Raw genomic sequence first — 22,661 nt, 5'->3', positions numbered from 1 at the left:
CTGAGTGTGTGTATATATATATATATATATATATATATATGGTATTCAGCTTTGTTCGGGTATTTTCCCACGTCATTATAGTTGTGCTTTTAAAGTTGTAGCAATGTTTCAGCAGAATCTCATCTGCCATCATCAGGCTTCTGTATTGTGTTCGTCTGTGAGTCAGACTTTTACAGTTGTTTCAGTTTTAAATTTGGGGCTAGCCTACTGCTGTGCCAGAATGGTTTTTTCTTCATCCTGATTGTTTGGGAGTCTTGGTCTGTGTTTATTGGTCTTGGAGTTTGCTGTGTTCTGCTTGATTGGTGTTTCTAATATCTTCTGTCTGTTTTGTGGCTTTTTTGTGTGTCTTGATTGGCTGGCAACTTTGTGTACCTGTATTGGAGGGCTTCCACAAAGCCAACAGCTTCTACAAAAGCAAAATCACCGGCTTGATCCACAAAAACACACTGAGACATAATGGAGACCTAGAAGATGAACAGAGCTATGGAACAGCTGTCCTGCCCTACATAAAAGGCACCACAGACAAAATCAGTAAGATAATACACAGGCATCACATCAAGACTGCCTTCAAAACAGACAGACAAATAGCAGCCATCCTTAGAAACCCCAAAGATAAAATTGACCTGGAAAACCAAGGCATATATGAAGTCCCCTGTGCATCATACCCGGACACATACATTGGACAGACCAATAGAAGAATAAGTACCCGCCTGGATGAACACAAAAATGCAGTCAAAAAGCTGGAACACACTTCCTCACTAGTCCAATACATGGAAGCCACAGGTCATAGCATCAACTTCAATAGCACCAAAACCCTAGCCACTATAGGAAACCCCAGCCACAGAATTATCAGAGAAGCCATAGAGATTGAAGAAAGACCTGAAAACATGAATAGAAGAGATGATTCCACCTGACTGTCAATCATTTGGAAGCCTGCACTCACAAACAAAAAAATCTCCACACCACTAGCCAGGCAAACACCTCGGCACAAACAGATCCCCCTGATACCTCCAGCTCAAACACACCCCAACCAGGCACCCAGATGAAACCTAGCTTCCTAACAAATGATAGCCGTCCATTTACTCGGTGCCAAGCTGCACTAAAAGCCTCCAATACAGGAACACAATGTTGCCAACCAATCAAGACACAAAAAGAGCCACAAAACAGACAGAAGATATTAGAAACACCAATCAAGCAGAACACAGCAAACTCCAAGACCAATAAACACAGATTAAGACTCCCAAACAATCAGGATGAAGAAAAAACCATTCTGGCACAGCAGTAGGCTAGCACCAAATTTAAAACAGAAACAACTGTAAAAGTCTGACTCACAGACGAACACAATACAGAAGCCTGATGATGGCAGATGAGATTCTGCCGAAACGTTGCTACAACTTTAAAAGCACAACTATAATGACGTGGGAAAATACTTGAACAAAGCTGAATAACATACATGTAAGTACCCACGAAAACTTAAGAAAACAAATATATATGTACATGTATATGTATATGTATATCTATGGCATTCAGCTTTGTTCGGGTATTTTCCCACGTCATTGTAGTTGTGCTTTTAAAGTTGTAGCAACGTTTTGGCAGAATCTCATCTGCCATCATCAGGCTTCTGTATAGTGTTCATCTGTGAATCAGTCTTTTACAGTGAGATATATATATATATATCTCACTCTGAGAAGCCCAGAGCCGAAGACAGAAGCCTGAAGATGATGAATGAGACTTCATCGAAACGTTGCCTAGATACTTCGAATCTTACGTGGGAGAAAACCCGAACAACCAAAGATCCATATATATGTGTGTGTATATGTGTATATGTGTGTGTGTGTGTGTGTGTGTGTGTGTGTGTGTGTGTGTGTGTATATATATATATATATATATATATATATATATATATATATATATATATATATATATATATATATATATATGTATAATTGATAGTAAGTAAGAAGGGAAAGTTAATCTATTGTTTTTCTTTTCTTTCTTTACTATATATTGGTCTTAAGAAAGTTAATGAAGATAACAATGTACAGTGTAAAATAAAATAGGTGGTAAACTGAAAATGGAAATAATAGGGGATAAAGAATTGGAAATATGTGTGAGGATGAAATGATTTGAAATTGAATTAATGAACTGAAATATGAAATGGAAACTTATTTAAAGATTAGTGGAGTGGATAATCATGTGATGTGATACTAATAAGAAAGTAAGTGTGATTGTGTACAAATGTGTAATCTGGAATCACGTTGCTCATGTGAAGAGATGTGTAAAAAATAAAAAAAAACTTTTATTAAAAAAAAAAGAAAATAGACCTAGAGCAGTGATGGCTAACATTTTCCATGTTGTGTGCCAAAAGTGCATGCGTGCGCATGCTCATATGCCTACACCCATGATGCAATGCGTGTGCAACTCCCCCATCCCCTGCACATGCACGTGTGACCCTCCTGCACTGCACACTTCTGCACATGCGCACGTAACCCCCGCACACCACATGCCTCTGCGCACACGTGCACATCTCCCATGCGTGCCTCTTCCCTGTGCATGCACAGCAGATACCTGACAATCAGCTGGCTGGCAGGTGGCGCACGCATGCGCAGTGGGCCTCTTCTGGGCGACCTCTCGTGTGCCAGCAGAAATGGCTCTGCATGCCACTTTCGGCACATGTGCCATAGGTTCGCCATCACGGACTTAGAATCATAGAGTTGGAAGGGATTTTGGAGGTCTTCTCGTCCAACACCCTGTCCAAGGTAGGACCATCCCATACAAGTGGATATCTAATCTTTTCTTGTAAACCTCCATCCACAACTCCAGGAGGCAAGCTGTTTCATTGATTGATTATTCTCATTGTCAAGAAATTTGCCCTTTAGTTGCAGGTTAGATTTCTCTTTGGTGATTCCACCCATTGCTTCTTGTCTTACCTTCAGGTGCTTTGGAGAATAAGTTGATCCCATCTTCTCTATGAAAATCCCTCAGGTGCTGGCAAACAGCTATCATGTCCCCTCTGCCCTCATTAGCATTCTCTTCGATAGACTAGACATACCTAGTTCTCTTAGCCATTCATAGTACACCTTAGCCTCCAGACCAGTGGTGGGATTCAAATTATTTTTACTACCGGTTCTGTGGGCGTGGCTTGGTGGGCGTGACAGGGGGAGGATACTGTAAAATCTCCAGTTAGAGATGGTATTTGCCGGTTCTCTGAACTACTCAAAAATTCCGCTACCGGTTCTCCAGAACTGGTCTGAACCTGCTGAATACCACCTCTGCTCCAGATACCTTATCATCTTTGTTGCTCTTCTCTGTACTCTTTCTAGGGCCTCGATATCTTTTTGGTATCTTGGTGGCCAGAGCTGGACACAGTATTCCAATTGTGGCCTCACTAATGCAATAAAAATAGCATGAGCAAGAGCACTTAGATTTATATACTGCTTCACAGTGCTTTACAGCCCGTCTAAGCAGTTTACAGTCAGGATTGAACTGCTGGCAGTGGGCAGAGTCAGCCTGCAATACTGCATTCTAACCACTGTGCCACCATGGCTCAAAGAGGAAGTGAGATGGAGTCACTTTTGCAGTGATCTTGATGGTATCCCTCTGTTGATGCAGCCCAAGATGGCATTAGCTTTTTTGGCAGCTGCAGCATACTGCTAGCTCATATTTAAGTGGTTGTCCACTAGTCTAGGGCCCCAAGATCCCTCTCACAGCTGTTGAGAAAGTACCACTTATTCTATACCTGTGTGTTTGGTTGATGTGATGGGAGGAGAATTGGGGGAACTTTGTATTGTAAAACCAACATGTAACATCCAATCCATTTTTCTCTCTTTATTTGCTTGTATTTAAGAGACTGTCTTCTCCCTGGCTGGGTCTTCTTTTGTTGCCCTGCACAGGAGAATGGAGCTGGAAAGCAGGCTAGTGAGGTGGAGAAGGAATGGGGATTTTGCAGTAATCTTCCCCTGCCGCACCCACCAATCCATGCCCACAGAACCTGTAGTAAAAAATTTTGAATCCCACCACTGCTGTAGATATTTTTTTCAAGTCTTCCTCTGTATTTCTTTACGATATGGATCATCTAGCCTCCTCCTTTACTTCACTGAATGTTCAGTCAGAATACTTGCATTGAGGGAGGGGGACGAGAGGGCAGTGGTATTTTTATTAGTCTATTATTGATTCAAGAATAGTCTTGTCTAATTAACATAGTATAATAAATGGCAGCAATTTACTATAGTAAAATGGATGATATGATAGGGTATTATCTTCAGTTCTCTTAGGGTAAAACTGTTCTACACCAGGAGAGGTAGAACATTTTGCTGTTGTTTATAATAAGCAGCAACAAAGAAGAGAAACCCACACCTGTTCATGCATGTTACGGTAAATGTTCTCCATACCCTTCCCTGGAACATGAAAGTGCAATCAAAGAAGTTACATGTATTTCCTGTACCAAAGAAAAGTACATGAAGAGGCAAGGCAGTCATTTCATCTACTATTAATATCTGCCTGTCTCTGCACCACTTCTGATGGTGCTCTTTACTACCAAAATGGTAGTAAAATGTAGTGCAAGGAAAGAAACTCCATTCTACAGTAGATGCTTCAGATAAGTCAAGAAATAGGCATGGTAGAGATAATAGGAATGCTATTTAGTGCAATAATGATTTCCAGAAAAGAAATGATGAAATGAAGATGGCTTCCCTAAAAGCAGAGTTGAAAACTGTAGTAGAATGAAGAGCCGGACGAATCTTTGTAATTCCTCTCTGGACAAGGATTTGAGATCACCCACAAGTCCTCCAGACAGTTGCCCCTTGCAAGGAGACAACAAAACAGCAGTTTCCAGTTGAGAGCTCTAAGCTAAACTAATCTTTAGATGAGGGAATAACCATCTTTCTCAAACTGTGGTCAGCCACTTTTGGACATATTGGCTCTTTGGTTTGTTGTTAGATTGATAGAATTTGACCCACAGACATTTGTGTCTTAAGGAGAGACATCTTCAATAAAAAGCCTCCACTATTGAGAGGAATAAGGTTGCATTTCATATTATCACAGCTAAAAAAATCAGATGCAGGAAGTTGCAGTTGTACCCCTGGGTTATGAATGAGACTCATTACTATGTCTGGCTTTAAGTCAAATTTGTAGGTAAGTTGGAACAGTTATTTAGCATCAATTAGTCAAATGTTTGTCTTAATATAAAGTATATATTTTACCTTTCTGTGCATATGAAAAACTTAAAAAACACTCCAAATACAATAAGGATCTTAAATATAATAATACAGTATGTAGTAATAATTATACAGTGACTATAAGAGTAACTGCATGAGGTACTGTCCTAATAAACATTAAAAAACAGTTTTTAATAGAGTTTTGAATAGGGAAAAAAAGATCATGATTAAAGATTAATTTATTCTCATACCATGGATACCTTGCCTCCTGGAAGGGTTGTATGTAAGATAATATGCCAGTAATAATTGGATGATGCAGGAAAGATGATGGCTATGATTGAAGTTGTATTTTTAGGAGAACTATTGTTATTGCTCAGATATCAACCAATCCACTGAAATTTGAGCAATAACTTTGTACAATATCATTGTAAGAGGCAAAGATATTTCCATGGTTTTTTTCAAAACTGAGACCAAATTAGACTTTTCCCAAAGTGAGTTTGGGTTTCAAAGGGAGTTGAACATTTCCATTTTCTAAAATGCAAGAGAGATAAAAGTAGCTGTTCTCACCGTAAGGCTGATTCCTACAATATTCACAAACCAAAACACTTGCACAGCCAAACTCAGCATGCTTTGTGTGTGTGCATGTTAACAATATGTCCCCTTGTGATAAAACCAAGAACTGCATAGGTTAGCTGCATTAGCAGACCACGTGGTTCTACTTTTTGGCTCTTCTTCTGCAAAGAAAGGAATCCGCCTAAGATTTAAGTGGCCTTCAGTTCTTGACCATCATCAATTCTGTGTCATTGACAGCAAATGGATTTTAAAAAATTGGGAAGGTGCTAAGGAGGTCCAACTGGCTGGTTGATGAGTTTTGAAATAATTGCAGTCTCAAGTGTGTGTATGTATGTGTGAGTTTAGGACAAGATGGTGGTTGTAATATCATTGAAGCCCTTTTCTAAATTCAATTCATGCTCAATGAAAGTAAAAAGGGGCTGGCTTTGATCACCTGATGATTGCAGCTGCTATCTTGCTACCTCGATTCTCCCATCGGAAGTCAAATAGACAAAGGAGAAAGTGGCTTAATTACTTATTGCCAGTGCCCAAGAATCAGATGGAGGGATCTTTTTTTGTAACCTCCTTACATCTATTCCTTAATGGTACTACATCTATATAGAGGGAAGTAAGCAGTGGGGTATCACAAGATTCCGTCTTAGGCCTAGTGCTCTTCAATATCTTCATAAATGACTTAGATGAGGGAATAGAAGGGGAACTCATCAAATTTTCAGATGACACAACCATTTCAAGGGTTATTGGATACTGGAGCCAATGTTACTGTCATCTCCTCTTTACAGTGGCCAGTACAGTGGCCAAAAACGACAGTTCCTTCATTGTGGGGAATAGGAGGTACTACAGCTGCTTGGCAGAGTGTTCAAGAAATTAATGTTACAACATCTGCTGGTAAGTCCTTTTTCCTACAACCATACATTCTAGATATTCATACTAATATTTGGGGCCGTGATATCCTTTCTCTTCTTAATGCCCATTTGATTCTTGATGATGGCTCTTCCTCTTAAATGGCTCTGTTCTATGCCAGTTTGGATGGAACAATGGCCATTATCAAGGGAAAAACTCGCTGCTTTACAACAGTTGGTTCAAGAACAATTGGCTGCTGGTCATATGGAACCTTCTACTAATCCTTGGAATACTCCTGTTTTTCTTATAAAAAAGAAAAATGGGAAACATAGAATGTTGCACAATTCCTCCATTCCAATTCTTCCTGAATTACAAGTACAGAAATCATATTCCTTAGTACAATGGCAAAAATTACTTGGCATTATTAATTGGGCACGCCCATTCTTCTACATTACAACTGGTGATATGTTGCCCTTATTTCAGTCTTTGAAGGGAGCACAATCACCAGGAGATCTAGTTGTATTGACTGATCCTCAAAGAACATGCCTTCAAGAAATATTGAATAAGTTTAAGCATCAATATATGGACAGGATAACATCCTTAACAATAGGACTTTGTTTAGCTATTCTTCCCACTACACCTTACCCACGGGATGTCTTTATTCTAATGCGTCCCTGCAAGCGGTCAACATTCATGAATGGATTAATTTGTGAGCTACTCCGCCTAGAAACATTTATCCTTATCAATCAGCATTAGAGGATTTGATTATTAAAGGTCGTAAACGAGCCTTACATCTTACAGGACAGGATCTCTTTAGCATAGCTTTACTCGTACAAAAGTTGAACATGAGCATTTGATGATTTCAGAATCATATCAGATAGCCTTTTCTCAATATATGGGAAACTTGTTGTATTCTTTACCCAAGGATCCTAGAATAGTGGTTACTACTACTTTAAATCCGGCCTTTCCATTTTTGTGTGAAATCCTATTTCTAAAGCTCTTACAGTCTTTACTGATGGATCACCTACAAGGGATGTGGTTGTCTGGCAGATTCAACAACAATGGTATTCTAAATTTACTGCCACACAGACTTGCTGAGCTGGCTGCTGTGATTTTGGCTTTACGATTGTTCAATGACCAACCTATTAACTTGATCGTTGATACTCGATATGTGTATTTAGCTATGCAATCTCTTCCCTTTTCTTATTGTGCTCTCTCTTTGGATAGGAATTTGTTATCCTTGTTTGTATCTTTAAAGAATAGTTTGGAAACTCGCTTGTATTCTTTGTATGTAGAACACATTCGAAGTCATACTCCCTTTACTAATGTCTTGACTGAAGGAAATCGGAAGGCAGATAAATCCTTAAAGGATGTTGTGTCTTTGTTTGCTGATCCTGTTGCTAGTCATTCTTATTTTCATCAAAATGCCAAATCGCTTGCAAAGCAATTTCAAATTTCATTATCTCAAGCCCGGGATATTGTCCGTGCTTGTCCAGCTTGTCAGCAACTGGCAGTTTCCTTTCCAGTGGGTGTCAACCCATAAGGAACCCAAGCTAAACAAATTTGGCAAATGGATGTAACTCAATTTTCAACCTTTAAGCTATACTGTTATCTTCATACGTCTATTGACACTCGTTCACGCTTCCTTTGGGTTACTGCTTCAAAATATGAATGTAGTTCAGATGTTATTTCTCATTGCCTATACTCTTTTGCTGTAATGGGTCGGCCTTCTCAGTTTAAAACTGACAATGGCCCCACTTATATTAGTAAGGAATTTTAAACCTTTTGTCAGAAATGGAATATTACTTTAGTGCACAGAATTCCTTACAACTCTCAGGGTCAAGCTATAGTTGAGCGAGCTCATCGTACTTTTAAGGCATTGCTTCAGAAACAATTACAAACTGAGTCTGGCCCTTACCATCTGCGAAAGATTCAAAATCTCATTGCTGAAGCATTATATACTTGGAACTATTTAACCTTTTTAGATTCTCTTGTAGACTCACCTGTTAATTTGCATTTTTGAACTACTGAATCTTTAGCAAGGCCTTTGGTAAAGTATCGCCAAGCTCCAGATCCAACCTGGAAAGGCCCTACACTGCTGATCACTTGGGGTCACGGTTACACTGCCGTGGAAGATCCTTCTACTCGATAAGCAGTGTGGGTTCCAGCGCGCTGTGTTTGTCCATATCATGGCATGGCATCAGAGCCTTCACAACCCGATTCCGGATTTCAATCTTCATCTGAACATGGAAGTCCATCTTCCAAGGTTGACGCGCCCACAACCCATCACTTCGGGCCAGGTTAAATCTACTACATATCAAGCTCAACAATAACTGCAACAGGCCTCATTACCTCAGACTCCTGAAAATCTTGTTGCTGCTGTTTTTGCTATTATTACTGCTAACTCTGTTACCATTTTACTTTGTATTTTCTTGTTTATGGTTAATGGTGTTTTTGCTCAAAATGACACTTCTGTGGTTCGTCTTAACCCTAATTTGTGGGTACGTCATGCCCAATACATGTTTATGATCCATGGCACAAATATTATTTATACTATGAGCCCCTAATGGCATTTGGTCAAATTTCTTTTACCCCTAACTTGATCATGTTTTCTACATTTATTGTCTCACAACTACAATCTATTTCACACTCCTGGCTATTTTCTACACCCCCTATGCAATTGAATTCTGTCCGTTGGCGTTACTTAAAAGTTAGTCAATTTACAAGGGGTCTGTGTTTCTGTTGTCACGCTAAACACACTTGGCTTCATAATTGGTCTGATTATAATGCTGCTCAGCACATATTAAAAAAGCTAGGGAATTATAGTTATTGTTCTGATTACTATTGGTTGTCAGGTACCTTTAATTCTTCTTTGCATGGAATTAATATAGCTCCTGATATGTATCCTGACAATTTTCCTATTTTTAATGCCTCTGATCAATCTAATACAGGATCGATATGCGCTGGTTGGCAGCTTAAGGATCCTAGTATGTGGTTCCTTTTTGATAAATATGCTACTAATGTTCATCCTCAGAATTATCAATGTGCAACTATAGGTTATTTTACTCTACCTGTTCAAATAGGCACACTCCCATCAACTTGACAGCGGCCTTCCTCTCTGGGGCCTACATGTAATCATGAAGTCATTATTGACACACAATTGTCTTCTGGTTCTACATTTGGCTGTGCATTGGCAGGGGCCATTACAGGAGTCCTTACTCTAGGCTCTTATCCTGGCATAATTGTTCAAGAAAACAGATGATCTATTCTTGGTCTCACCTGCAGACTTGAAAAATCCATCAATGCTACCGCTGCTATTATTTGTGATTTGCAGCATGAAATAGAAGACTTAAATCAAGATGTCTTACAGCAGCATTTTGCCATAGACTATCTTTTAGCCCATCAGGGAGGGTTCTGTACGTTAGTTGGGCGCCGTGGATGTGCTGTGCATTTTCATTCTTTGAATAAAACTATTGAGGATGAGCTTGCCAATTTACAATCATACATTCAAAATAATATCCATGCTCATTACTTACCTTTTGAGTGGCTAACCAATTGGCTCCCTGATTGGTCTTGGCTCAGACAGTTTTTCTTTTATGCTATAATTATTATTATTGTACTAATTGCAACCTGTTGTTTTATTCATATATTCCAAATTTATTCGCATTGTTTCATCCTGCTTCCCCCTCTCTTAATCCTCTACAATCGCGATACATTTATACATCTTTGAATCCTCCATTTAAAATAAAAAACGAGGATATGTAGAGTTGTAATTGCAGGAATGTTCCAATCTCGGATGGCAAACCTCAGATAAAGAATGTTTCCAAGCAAATACAACTCAGGTAAACAAAGTCACTAATCTAAAGGAGGATTAGAGAGAGGAAGTAAACATATGTTAGACTTTAACTAGAGATAATTAATTGTATGGATTACTGTGCTAAACAGTAACCAAAGTTAAGCAGTGATGGAGGATAACTAAAAATGTGTATAAATGCAAGACTAGACTCCAATAAAGATCATCATGATTCAGTTGTTCATGATCAAACAACTTGACTGCCTCGTCATTACAACACAGGTAGTCCTCGACTTACAAACCATTCTTTTAGTGAGTGTTCAAAGTTATGACAATTATAAGTTGTAATGAAAAAAGTGACTTCTGACCATTTCTCTCACTTGTAGCATTTCTGTGATAACATGATCAAAATTTGGATGCTTGGTAACTAGCATGTGTTTATGACAGTTGCCATGTCCCAGGGTCATTTTTGCCACCTTCTGACAAGCAGAGTCAATGGGGGAGCCAGATTCACTCAACAACCATGTTATGAACTTAACTGCAGTGATTTACTTAATAACTGTGGCAAGAAATGTAATAAAATGGGGCAAAACTCACTTGTCTTACTTATTAGCCACATAATTTTTAAGCTTAATTGTGGTCGTAAATTAAGGAGTACCTGTATTGAAAAAAGACTGCATGGGGTCCTTGTCATATGACCATGACAGAGCCTGCCCATTACAGTCATAAGTGATAACGGTTGCAGAATGGGCTGACTCCATTTTACAACCTTTTTTGCGGCAAATGTTAAGTGAACTTCATCATTAATGGTTCACTAAGGGCATAGTTTTGCCAATGGAAATGCTGGATTTTGGAAAAACTGACATAAAACACAATCACATGACTGTAGGACACTACATACAGCCATAAATAAGGCCATGTTGCCAAGCACCCAAAATTCAGCCACATGAACACAGGGACCAACCATTGGAACTTTGAATCTGGGTTGTAAGCAGGGGTGGGATTCTACCAGTTTGCACCTATTCACTAGAACCGGTTGTTAACATTCTAAGCAGTTCGGAGAACTGGTTGTTAGAAGAAATTACTGGCCTAATCCTGTAAGGAAGGTAGGAAAGAAACATTCTGGTGTTGCTTACAGAAACTGCCTTTCTGTTAACCTTTATTACATTCTTGGCAGGACCAGACTTCCTATCTCAGGAACTTCTCTGGAGTTTTCTTTCCCTCTTGCTGGTACTTTGCTTTTGTGGGTTGACCATTCAAAGTTACAATGGCACTGAAAAAAGTGACTTATGACCATTTTTCACACTTACAACTGTTGCAGCATCCCCACAGTCATGAGAGGCCAGGCAAGGAGATGTATGCCTCGATGTGAGTGATACAGAGTTGGCCACACCCAGCCAATCACATGACCACCAAGCCATGTCCAGCCAGTCACATTACCACCAAGCCACACCCACCATCTAAGCCACGCCCACAGAATCAGTTGTTAAAAATTTGAATCCCACCCCTGGTTGTAAGTAACCCTTGGAACATCTGTTGTCACTTTGGATGGCCACTAAACAACCAGTTGTAAGTTGAGGATACCTGTAATTATATATATATATAAAATCTTCTGGGTCTCTATTATGTCTCAGTGTGTTTTTGTGGATCAAGCCGGTGATTTTGCTTTTGTGGAAGCCGTTGGCTGTCAGTACCTTAGTCAGGGTGCATAGTTCAGTCTATATATATATATGGCATCTCATCTGCCATCATCAGGCTTCTGTATAGTGTTCATCTGTGAGTCAGGCTTTTATAGTGGTTTCAGATTTAAATTTGGGGCAGCCTATTGCTGTGCCAGAATGGTTTTTTTTTCACCCTGATTGGTTGGGAGTCTTGGTCTGTGTTTATTGGTCTTGGAGTTTGCTGTGTTCTGCTTGATTGGTGTTTCTAATATCTCCTGTCTGTTTTTTGGCTCTTTTTGTGTCTTGATTGGCTGGCAACATTGTGTTACTTTATTGGAGGCCTTTAGTGCAGCTTGGCTCCGGGTAAATGGACGGCTATCATTAGTTAGGAAGCTAGGTTTCATCTGGGTGCCTGGTTGGGGTGTGTTTGAGCTGGAGGTATCAGGGGGGATCTGTCTGTGCCCAGGTGTTTGCCTGGCTTGTGGTGTGGAGATTTTTTTGTTTGTGAGTGCAGGTTTCCAAATAATTGACAGTCTGGTGGAATCATCTCTTCTATTCATGCTTTCTGGTCTTTTTTAAAACTCTATGGCTTCTCTGATGATTCTGTGGCTGGGGTTTTCTATAGTGGCTAGGGTTTTGGTGCCATTGAAGTTGATGCTATGACCTATGGCTTCCATGTGTTGGACTAGTGAGGAAGTGTGTTCCAGCTTTTTGACTGCATTTTTGTGTTCATCCAGGTGGGTACTTATTCTTCTATTGGTCTGTCCAATGTATGTGTCCGGGCATGATGCACAGGGGACTTCATATATGCCTTGGTTTTCCAGGTCAATTTTATCTTTGGGGTTTCTAAGGATGGCTGCTATTTTCCTGTCTGTTTTGAAGGCAGTCTTGATGTGATGTCTGTGCAGTATCTTACTAATTTTGTCTGTAGTACCTCTTACGTAGGGCAGGACAGCTATTCCATAGGTCTGTTCATCTTCTGGGTCTCTATTATGTCTCAGTGTGTTTTTGCGGATCAAGCTGGTGATTTTGCTTTTGTGGAAGCCGTTGGCTGTCATTACTTTAGTCAGGGTGCATAGTTCAGTCTTAATGTGTGTCTTGACTGCCAGGCGTTTGGTTCTAGTAATTAGTGTTTTAGCCATGGAGTTTATCTGTGCTGGGTGGTGGTGGGATTGGGCGTTGAGGTAGTGGTTAGTGTGTGTTTTCTTCTGGTATACGTTGTGTCCTAGTGTGCCATCTGTTTTTTTTGTAGATTAGTACATCTAGGAATGGTAGTTGTTTGTTTGTTTCTGTTTCCATGGTGAACTTGATTTTGGGGTGTGTGCTGTTTAGGTGTGTTAGGAAATTGTTTAGGTTTTCTTTTCCATGGGGCCAAATCACAAATGTGTCATCGATGTATCTTAACCATAGTTTGGGTTTGTGGATGGCATTGGCCAGGGCTCTGGATTCGAATTTTTCCATGAACAGGTTTGCAATGACAGGTGACAGTGGTGATCCCATAGGGGCTCCTTCAATTTGTTTGTATCTTTGTCCTTTGTATATGAAATATGTGTTGGTTAAGCAGTGTTCTGTTAGTTCCATGAGGTGTTTAGCTGGTTGGTATTTATTTTTTGATGATTTCAAGGGTCTCTTTTATCGGGACTTGAGTGAATAGTGAAACCACATCAAAACTTACAAGCAGATCTTCTTGCTCCACATGTAGATCTTTGATCATTTCCAAGAAGTAGTATGAGTTTTGTACTTGTGAAGCTGCTGTTTCAGCATGGGGCTGTAGCTGTTTTGCTAAGTATTTGGCTAGGTTTTGTAGTGGTGCTCCTCTGGAGCTGACTATGGGTCTGAGAGGTATGCCTTCTTTGTGTATTTTTGGGAGGCCGTATAGTTTGGGGCATCTGGAAGATTTTTCTCTTGGGATGATTGTCTGTTGGATCTCTTTGCTCATGTGGCTGGTTATAATTTTCTTCTTGGTTAATTTTTCCAGGTATGTGGTTGGGTCTGTGTTTATGGGTTTGTATGTGGAGTCTTGGAGTAGGTCTGTCAATTTTGTTTCATAGTCTTTTCTGTCCATTACTACTGTGGCATTCCCTTTGTCTGCTGGGAGTATGATTATGCTGTTATCTCTTTTCAGGGTTTGTAGTGCTTTAATTTCTTCTTTCTGCAAGTTGCTTTTGGGTGGTTTGCTCATGCAGAGGATGTTGGTAACTTGGTGTCTTATTTTATCAGCTTCATCTGTATTTAATTTGGTTAGGCTGGATTCTACTGCACATATGATGGATTCTATGGGGATTTTTTGGGGTGCTATAGCATAATTGAATCCTTTGGTTAGGACATCTGTTTCTGTTTTGGTGAGTTCTCTGTTGGAAACGTTGTATACTAATTGCTTCAGGTGTTGTTGTGAGTTGTTGGGGGTTTTCTTGTCCTGTTCTAATTTCTTTAATTTTTTCAAGAGTTTATCAGTTTTGTAAGTGCTTTCAGATTCAGCTCTCCAAGTTGTAAGTTGTTTAATCTTGTCCCAAAGTAGAGGGTGGATTTTGCTGCTCAATTCCAGGTGTAGTGCTAGCAAGTCTTTGTTTAACTGATCTATATTTGTTTTCTTAAGTTTTCGCGGGTACTTACATGTATGGCATTCAGCTTTGTTCGGGTATTTTCCCATGTCATTGTAGTTGTGCTTTTAAAGTTGTAGCAACGTTTAGGCAGAATCTCATCTGCCATCATCAGGCTTCTGTTCTCGCGGGTATTTGTATGTGGATCTTCGGTTATTCGGGTTTTCTCCCGAGGACACAAGCCTGAAGATGATGAATGAGACTTCATCGAAACGTTGCCTAGATACTTCCAATTTTACGTGGGAGAAAACCCGAATAACCAAAGATCTATCTATCTATATATAAAATGTGCGTGTGTGTGTGCATGCATTCCAGCATTACTCTGGAATGCCTCAAGCAATTTCAACCATCTTGGTGCACAGATGACTTACCCTCTGGAAACAAATACTGTGGGGGTAAGACATCCCTAACACTTCTTAGAGGTATGTGTGTTTTAACATGGCTACTACTGAACAGCACAGTGGACTTGCCATCATAATGGCTTCACAATACTCCACAAGGGGATTCCCTCTCAGCCCTCCAAGGAAATGTCAGGTGATTGGTCAAATGCAATAAAAAAATTGAAACACCAGCATAGACAAGAACTTCTGAGGAGAGGAATAGAAGCCTAGCAATGCTGCACGATGGACAGTACAACAGTGTGAGTCTCAACTACAGGATTTTCCTGTCTAATACAGGATTGAGATAAATAAATACTCGGGCAATGCCAAATAAAAGCATATAGGAAGGAGCCATTGTTACAGACTAGGAGTAGATTTCAGTGTCAACACTTTCCTTCAGCTTTGGTTAACAATGGATGGGGAGAGTGATGATTGTAAGAGCCTGTGCCTCAATGCTAAGAAACAAAGTCAAAACCATTCTGATGACCTCATTTCTGGAGCCCCCACTATGATGCGGTCCTTATAATTGGCATCTATAATTACACATTGGCAGGAAAATAAAAATAAGCCGTTCTTGCATGTACTCATCTCAGGAGTCCTCCCAAAGTTTTATGATATATATGGCTGAAAACCTGTATTTTTGACCACTGATGCATATAAACAAGTTTCAGAGGTTTGCCTAGGATCGGTTGCCTGTTGGGTTTTCTGTGGCTGGTGATTCAGAATAGCATAGGAGACTTCATCCGGATGTTCTTCAACATCAGAAGACTAGAAAGAAGAAGAAAGGCTCAGAACACATACTTTCCTTCTCTATTGCAATACGACCACATGAGATGATGTAATGGTGGGTGGGACTGAGCTTGCAAGGGAAAGAGATGCTGCTTAGGGAACGAGCAGATAAAAGGAGGGGGAGCCTGCAGCTAAACAATAGGCCAAGAAAGAAGCTTAGCAAGGATCCATCCTAACTTATCAGGTGGTAAAAAGAGGCAGTGGGGGCTTTGTACTTTAAGATTTATAAGGTTGATGTCAGCCTCCCAAGTACTAAGCTCCATCTGAAAGCACAAATCTCCCGGCGTCTCTTTTTACCACCTGAGGAGGAGTTAGGGCAGATCCTTTCTTTTCTTGTTGTTCAATTGTAGGCCGCTCCCACTTTTACCTGATCATTCTCTGGACAAAATCTCTTCCCCTTTTCTCCCAAGGCCATTCCCACATACCACTTATATGGGAGTCTCTCAAAATAAAAGCATTCAACTCTGAAGATTTGCAAGATTTATGTCAGTCCTTTGAGGTGAACCGGATTAGAAAAGCAAAATTAGGAATACTATTACTATTTATATTATAAGGCTATAAGAACAGAATCGTGTAAATCTCATTTGATATGTCCCCGCCATCTTTGTGAAAACTAGGAAGGGTCAAATCTGAGTCATTTTCTCAAATTAGTCTTCCACCTTGGACTCAAATTTCATTTATCTAACCACTATTTCAGTTGTGGCCCTTTCTCCTGTTCCTAATTCCTACTTCCCATTACATGCAGTGATTCTTCAGCTACTCATAATCTACTCTCTTCTCTCTACTGGGGCAGAGAGTTGTAAATAGTAAAATCTTTGCCCTCTCTTAGTTCATCGTTCTGTTCTGGCTACTTGTTTGCTAAGATCTCAGATAACTTCCTTTGACTTTTGTTCCCAAGTATCCCCAAAAGTATCCCCACATGCTCTTTCATTCCCTCCAATAGAATGAAAGCATTAGGTTTTACTTGCCTCTATCATATATTTTTTGTAAATCTTTCAGTTTTAAAAACCCACTCCATTAATCAATTCTCAGGCAGTTCCTGTTCTCAAGATCTTCATGTGCTTCTACACAATTCTTCTATTTCCAACTTTGAAGAGACCTAGAGAGCTCCCATTTTTGCACAGAATGGAATTAAAACTTTTCGGCCTCAGAGAAATTGAACCAATTATCTGGTTGCTCATTGGCACAAGATTGAACTTACACAGGATCCCCACTTTTCCCAGTTAAATAGTTTATTTAACTAAGGATAGGAGATAAGGAGAATTAATTCAGCCGCCAACAAGCATGATCAAATCTAGTCTTCCTTCTGTTAATTGAGTGGATCATTTCTGAGATTAGAGAATTCATATGCACAAGTATGTCTACCCATTTGTTCTCATGATGTCATAAATGTAATGCCACCAGTTTTATTATGTGGGGTGATTTCTTAAATTCTAAATCTCATATGCACAACTATTTTCAAGCTTTTGGGTGTCATTCTTCAAGTCAGACTCCTTAAAGCAAGACAAAATGTAAATGGTTTTAATAGTTAATGTTGAATGTTATCATCTTTTTTTTTTCTTTTGACAACCTTGTAATCCCTTTTATCAGGCTGGAGTCAGAGTGACTGAATGGAGCTGAGCGATTACTGGCCGGCTGCCCTTCCTGACGCCTATGTGGAGTTCGCAGCAGATATTTTCTCTTTGAGCCCTGATAGAGGAACATCTGTCAATGCCTAGGATTGAACTCTCAACTTTCTGAGTGGGAGGCAAGTGTCTTTCCCTCTAGGTCACAGCGCTGCTCTTGTTGAATGTTATCAATTAATTATAGTTAACAGCTTTACACTGCAGTGGCACAGTAGTTAGAATGCAGTATTGCAGGTTACTTCTGCTGATCACTGGCTGCCAGCAGTTTGGGTCTCACCAGGCTCAAGGTTAACTCATGCTTCCATCCTTCAGAGGTTGGTAAAATGAGGATCCAGATTGGTGGGGGCCAATAGGCTGATTCTGTAAACCATTTAGAGAGGGCTGTAAAGCACTGTGAAGTGATATATAAGTCTAAGTGCTATTATTATTGCTCCCTACGCAGCAATGTTCTTGGATAAAATGAAAACTGACAATTCAGAGGTAACTTCGGAAGGACTTGCCTATTGTAACATCTATATCTGATGAAATAATCTAGACAAGGAAAGCACAGTTATGAAAAAAAGATACTTTACCAGATTTATTGCTGGATTACGTTCATTGGTTTGGGAACCTGTGGATCAAAGACAGCCATGAGATTCTGTGCCTAATTTGAATTTGGTTAAAATAATAGTAGCTGATCCTTTCCAAAATATTCTACTCTTAAAATTCCTAAATAAATAAGTCTCTATCAGTTGATTATACCAGAAAGGTTTTGTGCCATGGTGACCCCACTCTATCATTGTTAAAGTCACGAAGACTTAGGCCTTTGGCGTCATCACATTTGTCCTCTTTTATTTTTTACTGATTTTATTCTAATTTCTTTGTTGTGAAACATTCAGAGTTGCTGAGAGTTGGATGGCATACAATTTTAATTTAAAAAAATACTTATTGCTTAAAAACTTCCCCTGGTTTTTAAAATACAGCTGCCAAGATTTTCATATTATTCCAGTTTGAAAAGCTGGTATATCTGGAGGACATTTCATATGAAATTGTCAGTTAAACCAAATTCTATCCACTTCCACTTTAGGTCTTTTTAGGTCAAATTTGTGGTTTCTTTTCTGGTTAGATTTGCTTGTGCCACTTTGTTAACATTAGACATGAGATTATGTCTATGTTTATTCAAAAGGTTAAAATTTTATCTTGTACTGCTGATTTATGGCTCAGTTTTTTAAATTTTGCATTTCTCTTTTGTCAGATGGCTTCCTTTGCTATTCAGTATTTGGTGTAAGCCACTCTAAGCCATTTTAAAAACATGTTCATATGTTGAATTGTAATGGCTATAATGCATTTCTTCAATTTCTTTAAGCCAGCCTATGTTCAGTTTCTTTTTTTACTTAATTCAAGGAGTATATCAAAGAGATATACAAGCTTTTCCTCTTGGATTATAAAAACAATCTTCCTCGGCCAATTACCAAGGTTTTCAGACTCTATTACCTATTGCTAGCAAGCTTCAAGTTTCTTTTTAAAATCTCAAGGTCAAAAATGTGCTTTGCTTCTCTGTCTGATGCTATTACCTATAATCTTTAAGGGAGAAGCTTTTTTATGCTTTTTATGAAAATGAAGGCAATGCAGCCATTATGTAAGGTTTATAGACCACGGTTGGTTATTGTTCACCCGCTTCTCTGTAGCCATGTTTATTACAAGATCATCTCCACTTACTTCTTCTCCTTTTTCTGTACAGTACCACAGCCAGCAGCAACACGACAAGCAGGAAAACGCTCACCCCAATGCCTGCCCATAAGTATGGTTGAAGAAGACCTGTGAAGCCAAAAACACCTGCATTATACTGCTGTTCCTCTAGATGTCCTTCTCATTACTCAGGTAGGATTTCTTAAAAGTTCCTCCTCACCCTTCTAGAGATGACAGATTGAAACTGCACCTTTTGAACATAAAGTATGTGCCCTAAAATAGACGTATGATCTTTCCACACCTTCTGCTGACAGTGGGGAAGAAAAGCTACCATGATTCTTAAGTCAGTGGGTTTGCTTCTCTGAATGGAGCCCTTTCCCTACACTGCTTCTTGGACATAGCTCCTAGTTCTCCATCCATCCCATGCTTCTCTTTTTTAGACACATATACACACACACATAAATTCCCTACATCATCATTTTATAGTATGAGGTGGACCTAGTCTTAAGCAACCACATGAGTCAAAGCAGTTGAGTAGGTCTTTCCATATCCCTTCCGTCACTTAAATACTAAAAATATCTAAGGATGCTTTTCTGTTATGTCCTCTATCTGACTCCTTGCTTAATTCACAGACAAAAATACATCCTTTCTTTTATCTTCTTCTTTTTATTTAGCTTTCGGGGGGAGAGGGAGGATTTTCATCCAACTATCTCAAGTCCTACAGGAACTGTTTGCTTAGGGCAGAATTGTCTATCCTGGAGACCTTTAGATATACTAGATTCCTCTCCTCCCCTAATCTTCAGGAAGCACGTTTGGAAACTAATAATTTAGGCAATGTTGAATGAAGGAATGCTGCCTTTTTCAAGTTTTTGTGCCCATATTTCACTTCCTACCACCTTTACGATAGAGGGAGTTGAAACTGCAGGAACCTTGGGTGAGAGTGACCACGTCATACTAGAATTCAACATTACACAAACATAAGCAATAGAACATAATGACACCAGAGTCTTGGATTTTAAAAGAGCTGATTTTAATAAACTCAGAGAGAACTTGGGAAAGATTCCATGGATGAAAATCCTAAAGGGGAAAACAACTCAAGAACCTTGGGAAACTCTGAAAAGTATGATCATAGAATCCCAGAACAGCACAATATCACTGAGAAAGAGAAACAAAAAATCAAAGAAGAAATCAGCATGGCTGCACAAACGTCTCTCTGGCAAATTGAAAGAAAAAAGGACAAGTACAAAAAATGGAAAGAAGGACATACAACTAAGGCAGAATATCAGCACATAGCCAGAATCTGCAAAGACGAAGTCAGGATAGCAAAGGCTCAGAACAAACAAAGACTGGCAACAAAAGTCAAAGATAATAAAAAAAGTTTCTTCCAACATATAAATAACAAGAAAAAAATCAAGGAAACAGTCAGTCCACTAAAGAGAGAAGAGGGCAAGGAAGTAAGAGGCATTTTCTGTCTTCTGCACAGTAGTGGATTTTTAAGCTGTGCAGATGCAGATAGATAAACTCAACGAGATGTCCATAACAAAGTACATTTATTGGTTCATCAGGTATTCTCATAACTCATATTTGTGATGAAGTTCTTCTTTAATGACCAATCTTTTGCATATCTACCTCATAGTAAAAGATAGTTATCTCCTAACCCATCTCCTAGCGATAGAAAGCAGCTGCTATGAGTTAGGGAATTCAGGCAGAAGTGAGGAAAACTCCCCCAACCCATCAAGGATCAAATTAGTGACCAATTGGGATTACAAATGTGGCCACATGACATGAACTACATTTCCCAGGATACCTTTAACTACATTTACCATGATGCATTCCCTTAAGGGTACAGCTCATAATTCCTAAGTAACTATCCAATTCCCATAGACTGGCTGGGACAGCACAAGGCAATAGAGAGAAAGCAGAACTGCTTAACTCATTCTTTGCATTGGTCTTCACCCCCAAAAAACTATAGCTCAACCCACCAAAAACATAACTGTAAAAGACAGACCAGAAATAAAAGTTAAAATAAGCACAAAAAAAAATAGTAAGAGAACACCTGTCTGATCTTGATGAATACAAATCACCAGAGCCTGATGGATTACATTCCAGAGTTTTAAAAGAGCTGGCAGAGGTAATCTCAGAACCACTGCACCACATCTTTCAAAAATCCTGGAGCACTGGGGAACTACCAGAGGACTGTAAAAGAGCTGGTGTGATTCCCATCTTCAAAAAAGGGGAAAAAACCAGACCTGTTAGGAATGATAGTCACCTAACAGTTGGGTTGGAAATATATAAACCAAGATATTAATTTAATATTGTATCTTTAAGAGAATGCTGTAAGTGTGATTGGCTGAGGTTCCTCCAATGGCCATAAGATGGAGCCAGAAACCTGGTTTCTTTCTCCTTGCATTTCCTGTTTTACCGTATTGCCTGATCATCATTCTGCTCGGATTGCTGTGAGTCTTGCAATTGTTAGCAAACTCCGTTTACTGAACTTTGTTTATGATACTTGACTTTGTTTCTGGATTATCCCTGGACTGATACTTACTGCTTTAACCGTGTATGATTTGGACTGTTTGTTGGACTTTGTTTACCCGTTTACTGGAAGTAAAACCTACATTTTACTATTCAGTGTATCTGTATGCTGGTTGTGTGTTATTCATTACCACTCTTACTATGTTTCCCTGAGTGCACTCATTCTCCTAACAGGGAATACCTCAATAAGACCCAGGAAACTATAGACCAATCAGCCTAACATCAATACCTGGGAAGATACTGGAAAAGATAATAAAAAAAACCCAGATCTGCCAACATCTAGAAACAAGTAAAGTAATAACTAGCAGTCAGCATGGGTTTGTTAAAAACAGATCATGCTAAATCAATCTTATTTTATTCTTCAACATAGTGACCAAATTAGTAGACCAGTGAAATACTGTGGGCATAATATATTTAGATTTCAGCAAGGCATTCGACAAAGTAGACCACAACCTACTTCTTAGTAAGCTAGAAAAAAATGGAATAGATAGCACCACCACTAGATGGACTCGCAACTGGCTGGCAAATCGTACTCAATGAGTAGTCCTTAATGGGTCTAAGTCTACATGGAGGGAAGTAAGCAGTGCGGTGCCACAAGGTTCTGTCTTAGGCCCAGTACTCTTCAATATCTTTATTAACGACTTAGATGAGGGAATAGAAGGGGAACTTACCAAATTTGCAGATGATACTAAGCTGGCAGGAATAGCTAATATCCAAGAAGATAGGCTCAAGATCCAGATTGACTTTGACAGACTAGAACATTGGGCTGTATCTAACAAAATGAAATTCAGTGTAGAGAAAAGTAAAGCCCTACACTTAGGCAAGAAAAACCAAAAGTACACATATAGACTGGGTGAAACCAGGCTCAATAGCAGCAACTGTGAGAGAGATCTTGGAGTCTTAGTGGACAACCAGCTAAATATGAGCCAGCAATGTATAGCAGCAGCCAAAAAAGCTAATGTAATCCTAAACTGCATTAACAGAAGGATACAATTGAGATCAAGTGAGGTACTACCACTCTATAAAGCCTTAGCAAGACCA

General features: G+C 39.4%; 1 protein-coding gene and 1 long non-coding RNA gene across 3 annotated transcripts in view; one reads left to right on the top strand and one right to left on the bottom strand.

The window, feature by feature from the left end:
• The first annotated feature begins 6,508 nt into the window (after positions 1 to 6,508).
• LOC148124417 (uncharacterized) overlaps positions 6,509 to 22,661 on the top strand; it is a 20,900-nt gene continuing 4,747 nt past the window's right edge. Inside the window, exons 1-3 of the long non-coding RNA XR_015739890.1 lie at positions 6,509 to 6,614; positions 17,383 to 17,539; positions 19,138 to 19,277. This is a non-coding gene — a long non-coding RNA (uncharacterized LOC148124417). The remainder of the gene's footprint in view (positions 6,615 to 17,382; positions 17,540 to 19,137; positions 19,278 to 22,661) is intronic.
• Positions 15,336 to 22,661, bottom strand: part of LOC113443625 (osteoclast-associated immunoglobulin-like receptor) — a 21,011-nt gene continuing 13,685 nt past the window's right edge. Inside the window, exons 6-8 of one of the 2 annotated variants that reach the window (XM_026711973.2) lie at positions 19,116 to 19,214; positions 17,990 to 18,027; positions 15,336 to 15,771 (exon numbers count right to left, since the gene is read on the bottom strand). In XM_026711973.2, coding sequence (XP_026567758.1) covers positions 15,613 to 15,771; positions 17,990 to 18,027; positions 19,116 to 19,214 — 296 coding nt within the window. In that variant the 3' untranslated portion in view covers positions 15,336 to 15,612. The remainder of the gene's footprint in view (positions 15,772 to 17,989; positions 18,028 to 19,115; positions 19,215 to 22,661) is intronic. The other variant, XM_087915249.1, reaches the window with a different exon arrangement.

The sequence above is a fragment of the Pseudonaja textilis genome, chromosome Z, assembly GCF_049901715.1.
Source record: "Pseudonaja textilis isolate UNSWEBS1 chromosome Z, rPseTex1.2, whole genome shotgun sequence".
In the NCBI taxonomy this organism is placed as follows: Eukaryota; Metazoa; Chordata; class Lepidosauria; order Squamata; family Elapidae; genus Pseudonaja; species Pseudonaja textilis.
This window is presented reverse-complemented; position numbering and strand designations above follow the sequence as displayed.